The sequence below is a fragment of the Austrofundulus limnaeus genome, unplaced genomic scaffold, assembly GCF_001266775.1.
Source record: "Austrofundulus limnaeus strain Quisiro unplaced genomic scaffold, Austrofundulus_limnaeus-1.0 Scaffold26, whole genome shotgun sequence".
Classification (NCBI taxonomy): Eukaryota; Metazoa; Chordata; class Actinopteri; order Cyprinodontiformes; family Rivulidae; genus Austrofundulus; species Austrofundulus limnaeus.
In genome coordinates, this window is record NW_013952428.1 from 1,272,404 (window position 1) to 1,277,913 (window position 5,510).

At 38.1% G+C, this 5,510-nt stretch overlaps 1 protein-coding gene across 1 annotated transcript in view; it reads left to right on the forward strand.

The window, feature by feature from the left end:
* The window catches only part of LOC106515091 (potassium/sodium hyperpolarization-activated cyclic nucleotide-gated channel 2), a 28,779-nt gene that overhangs the window by 14,774 nt on the left and 8,495 nt on the right, over nt 1-5,510 (forward strand). The window contains exons 2-4 of the mRNA XM_014004716.1: nt 592-798; nt 1,068-1,281; nt 5,075-5,236. Of these exons, the coding sequence (XP_013860170.1) occupies nt 592-798; nt 1,068-1,281; nt 5,075-5,236 (583 nt within the window). The remainder of the gene's footprint in view (nt 1-591; nt 799-1,067; nt 1,282-5,074; nt 5,237-5,510) is intronic.

The following is a 5,510-nucleotide window of genomic DNA, read 5'->3' on the forward strand; positions in this document are numbered from 1 at the left end:
CCTTCAGGGTGGATATAGCTCGCTAGCAGCCTCGCACCGAGGACCTGTCCACGTCATCATTTACCCAGAATGCTTTGTGTGTAAATAAAATGGCTCCGTCCGTGTTAAAATATATTTTTACAGTCTTTATTTTACTGTTAAAATATATGTTTATCAAATAAGGTCTAATGTTACAACTAATCGGGGATCCCTTTAGAATTTATTCCTAAAGGAGACTTTAACTTTTACTTGTACTTTTACTCAAGTATCACTTTGTGGTACTTTATACAACACTGGTTTCAGTTATGATCTCAGACAAAGTTCTGGTTAAAGTTTGGTTTTGAGTGCTCTACCTTCATAAAAGACTTTTTTAATCCCAAGAATTTAGCAAAATGCTCTTCAAATGGTTGGAATCTGCTGAGATTTGAGTAGATCTTTTACAAAAATTTCCAGGAGAATATACCCCCAAATAACTGTGATATTGACTGAGCATGTTTTATACCACATATCCTCATCGAGTAGTAAAAAAAAAAAACTGTCACATTAAATAAAAATGTAATTATCTCAATGTTTTATTTAAGTTTATTTGAGATTGTGTGTTTGTGTTTCCAGGTTCTACTGGGACCTGTTGATGTTGCTGCTGATGATGGGCAACTTAATCGTCCTGCCGGTCGGGATCACGTTCTTTCGGGATGAGAACACGCCATCGTGGATCATCTTCAATGTGGTCTCCGACACACTCTTCATGGTGGACCTGGTTCTGAACTTTAGAACCGGGATCGTGAAGGAAGACAGCACAGAGATCCTGCTCGACCCCAGGTCTGTGTGTGTGTTGAGCCATACGTGTCATGAAAACTGGACTCATTTTTTTAATTTCGCGTATCGGCACAGTAAATCTCAAGCCGTGAATTCAATTTCTTTCATGCCATCTGTTTGTTTTCTGTTCAAACAAACCCGATGTGGAAAGGTGATGTGACACAGCATTATTCAGGATCCAGTTTGCTCCTGATGAATATTGATGCTTCCTGCCAGACAGACACAGGCAGACTGCCAAATGAGACGAGTCTTTTTATCTTCCTCTAAACCAGGGCGATCCGCCAGAACTACCTGAGGAGCTGGTTCCTTGTGGACTTTGTCTCATCCATCCCTGTGGACTACATCTTCCTGATGGTGGACAGTCTGGACTCGGAGGTCTACAGGACGGCCCGAGCTCTGCGGATCGTCCGTTTTACCAAAATCCTGAGCCTGCTCCGGCTGCTCCGCCTGTCCCGACTCATCCGCTACATCCACCAGTGGGAGGAGGTGAGAGGTGGAGGAGAGGCGTAGTTCAGCTCCTTTGAAGCCAGGTTATGAGCAATAACACCTTATCTGCTCTAGATGGCTCTTTAAACAACTGACAAGCTAATAACTAACCCCAGCTGGGTCAAGACCAAAGTGGATTGCTGCCGTCTTAAACCTATTAAAAACATTTACAGTAGTTCATGCAAATATTATTTTATAAACCTTAGATCACCATAAAATCTGAAATATAGTTGCTTATTAATATCTACAGAATTCTAAGTAAATAACTTTATAATGCAACACTAAAGGTACTGTACAGGTCTTTAAAATGACATGAACCTCTACAAATTTCTTTTTACAAATGCATCCCACTTTCAGCTAAGGAACCAGAGTCACACAAAATAATTATTAAATGAACAGCAATATATTATTATTATTATGTCACTATTTTTAAAGAAATGTGTACATGCATCCATGTTGTTGTGATTTTGAAACTTTTCTAAGTTTCAGAAAATAACTGTTCAAGAAAAGATTTATTTAAAAAATGTATATCAGGACTATACAACATAAACATATGTTTTACAAATAAAATGTACATATGTATGTTTCATATTTCTTCTTTCATCCATGTTTTCAATGGTTAGGTCAAATTTGCAATTAAATACTTTAATATTTGTGGCAGCTTTTAAATTCATAATTTATTATAGAAATATGGTCAACCACCACAACATTGAACCCTGATCTCCTGCATAAAAGCCCACAGTATTCACCATGAGACTATAGAGCTGTGGCAGATGACAGTTCCAGGGGTTGGATTGTATGTGTGCAGAAAGAGGCCACATTGCCAATGTAGTCATTGTCACTAATTTGAAATATTTTAAAACAATAAGGCAAAATGAGGACAATATTATAGTAAAAATCAAAATACATTCATATTAGTATTGTAAACACTGAAGTATTGAGATTAAATATTATGAAACTATGGTGCAGTACCAAGTTCAGTACAGCATGGGGCAGTATTGGACCAGTTCAAGGCCCCATTGACTCCCATTATATGATTTTTGGAAAAAAGTTTAAACATTAAAATTCCAAAAACTACAAGTTGTACAGGTACCAAAAGTCATAGCAATCATTAGGCATAGGACTTTAACAGATACAAATTACAATGGCAGCTGTAGGACAAAGTTTGCAGGAGGTGGGTGAAGAAGAAGAAGAAGAAGAAGAAGAAGAAGAAGAAGAAGAAGAAGAAGAAGAGGAATACAATAGTGTGCATTGCCAACGTAGCAGAAGAAGAAAAAATCCTATATATTTTTTCTCAAATAAATAAATTCAATCAAAAATGATTTTCAGATTACAAAAGAAAAAAGAAAAACAAAAAAAGAAAATTAATAAAGGTTTAACTCCTTGAGCAACAATTCATACATTTTACATTTACATATTTCTCCAACAAATTAACCTTTATCATCTCTTAAATTTACACATTGATCTGACATTTTTAACATCATCCTCCAGATTATTCCATAATCTTATACCCTGGACTGAAGTACTCTGTTCCTTCAAACATGTTCCAAATTTGGGTTTAATCATCATCTCTATCCCTTTGAGATTATAACAAGTCTCTCTTTTAACAAAATGTAATCGGATGTTTGAAGGTAAAGTATTTTTATGAGCCCTATACAAAACTGATAAAATACTAAAATCAATCAAATCATAGAATTTCAATAACTTCAACTGATGGAATAATGGGCCTCATGCAAGAACCGTTCGTACGCACAGATTTGTTCTTAAGTTGTGTGTACGAGTGATTTAGGAGAATTTGTGACATTCACCAACGTTTTCTTATTCTAAGATTTTTTTCAGATACGAACAAAATTCACGAGTGGTCCAGACCTGTCGTATATTTTACCAGCAGTCAGTCTGCTGTTATCCAGACGGGTTTTCCTCCCTAATAACTTTATATTTCATTAGTTTGATGATATTTTGAGCTGAAAATAAATTACACTCCATGATTATCTTGACAGTAGGCTATTCTGCTTGAATTAGAGTTACAATTTTAAATGTAATAATTTAGACTAACAATATAAATTGTCCGTCCATCTTTTTTCTGCCACTTATCCGGGATCGGGTCGCGGGGGCAGCAGCAGAGAGACCCCGCTCTCCCCAGCGAACCCCTCCATGTCCTTGGGGACTCCGAGATGTTCCCTGGCCAGAGGGGATACATAATCCCTCCAGCAAGTCCTGGATTTTCTCCAAAGTACCAGACATATTTTGAAAAACATTTTAAAATGCTTTTTTCTGAGACCACCTGCGACAGCGCGGCGCGGGGGTGGTGGTGTTGGTTGGTGGTGGGGGCGGGGGGGTACGGTGCACAGCGCTGTGTCTTCTGAATAAATGAAAATGATTTAACACAGTTGTTTATACTTTTAGCAGCTCTTTTTATTCCACAGCTGACCTGCTAAAAATGACAGATTTTCTTTTCTGGATCTCTGACAGACGGACTTCAATCTCTGAACTCGTAAAGTTTTTGCTGTCATTTTCATGAATGGACACTTCCTGATATCTGAGGCAGGAAACATAGCCTTATATGGTGTTTTTGGGGTGGTAATTAYGCTAATCTCCTCTCGCGTGCACGAGCAGCTGGATACGAACAGGTGGAATTTACGCAGCTCATTTACACAMTTTTCCTGAAGATAGAAGAGTTTGTTGAATCTGACGTGACATACGAACATGTTATTGCATGTGGCCCAATGAATTTGATGGGTGATAGTAATGTTTTTTTTTTTCACTTCAATGCACTCAGTGTTTTATATGGTTGTTGCATTTGGCCACTTCAGTAACGTTTTTCGGAGCCCCCCTTCAGCTCGGGGCCCTAGGCAACTGCCTATCCTGCCTATTGTATTGTGACAGCTCTGGTTTTAAGATGGCAACAATCTTTCTAGATCTTGGCAATGCTCAAACTAGCCGTTAGCTCATCAGTACCGTCAGATGCAAACTCAGGTGTCTAAAGTCTCACGCATTGACACATTCCATGAAGTGTGCCTGCTACACTTTGTTTTCCTCACACTAAAACACACACATACAGCCTTTTTCTAAGAGGAACCAATGTGCAGTAAATGTTTCCCACACAGGCAAGTGAGTGAGTCTGTTCTAAGAATTATCTGCAACAGGTAAGATAATATTTGTTCATAACCTTTCCACAGAACCACTGAAACAGGTTTAAAGTGCCTGCGACATCGATTTTTTATAATAAATATAAATGTATTTTTGGAAAGATAACATTGCTAACATATTGTAAAAAAAGATTTTATGCCACCAAGATGAACAGTTGTTGAGATATTACCATGTGAAGAAACAGGAAGTGATGTCAAAGGGGAATGTCTGAATGTAAACAGAGCGTTAATCTACAGACTAGAGAATAATCTGATCTTTCTTTAGATTATTTTAATCACTATCATAGAAAGATGAGAGTCAGAGTTCAAATATTGTTGTTTCAATGAACAAAAAAACAGTTTTCTTTCTCAAAGAGTTCCCCTTTGATGTCACTTCCTGTTTCACTTTAGCTGAGCAAAATTCAAAAGAAAATCTGACAATTGTGACATAACGGGTCAAATCATGTGTATTATGCCGAGTTTCTTAATATAAATATATTTTCTTTGACTTTTTGTATTTCATGGGAATACATGTCACATTAAGGCATCACAGGATAGTTTTTTTTTTTTTGACAAATGTTTTGATGCATAGTGATTCAGACAGTCCAAAATGTCCAAAACAAACTGGTTTAAATCCTAACGTCTTCCACTTTCCTCTCTCTTAGATCTTCCATATGACCTACGACCTGGCCAGCGCCATGGTTCGGATCGTAAACCTGATCGGCATGATGCTCCTGCTGTGCCACTGGGATGGTTGCCTCCAGTTTCTGGTCCCCATGCTGCAGGACTTCCCCATTGATTGCTGGGTTTCCAAGAACCTGATGGTGGTGAGTCTCCAGCCAGGAGCCCAAATTCTAGAGTTTTTTTTTTGTTTGTTTTTTTGACATTTGCAGCAGTTGGTTTTATAGAAATAAATAAACCAGGACATTCAGGCTGACAGAGCCGGCTCTTGGCGTAGGCGAACTAGGTGGTCGCCTAGAGCGCCATCTGCTGGAAGGGGCGCCGAACTGCAGAAGAAAAAAAAATTATTTGTAATCCCTGGTTGTAACTCTGCTCAGCGCCCCTTTCAGTTAGCTTTGTCTTAAAAAACTATAATGAAGT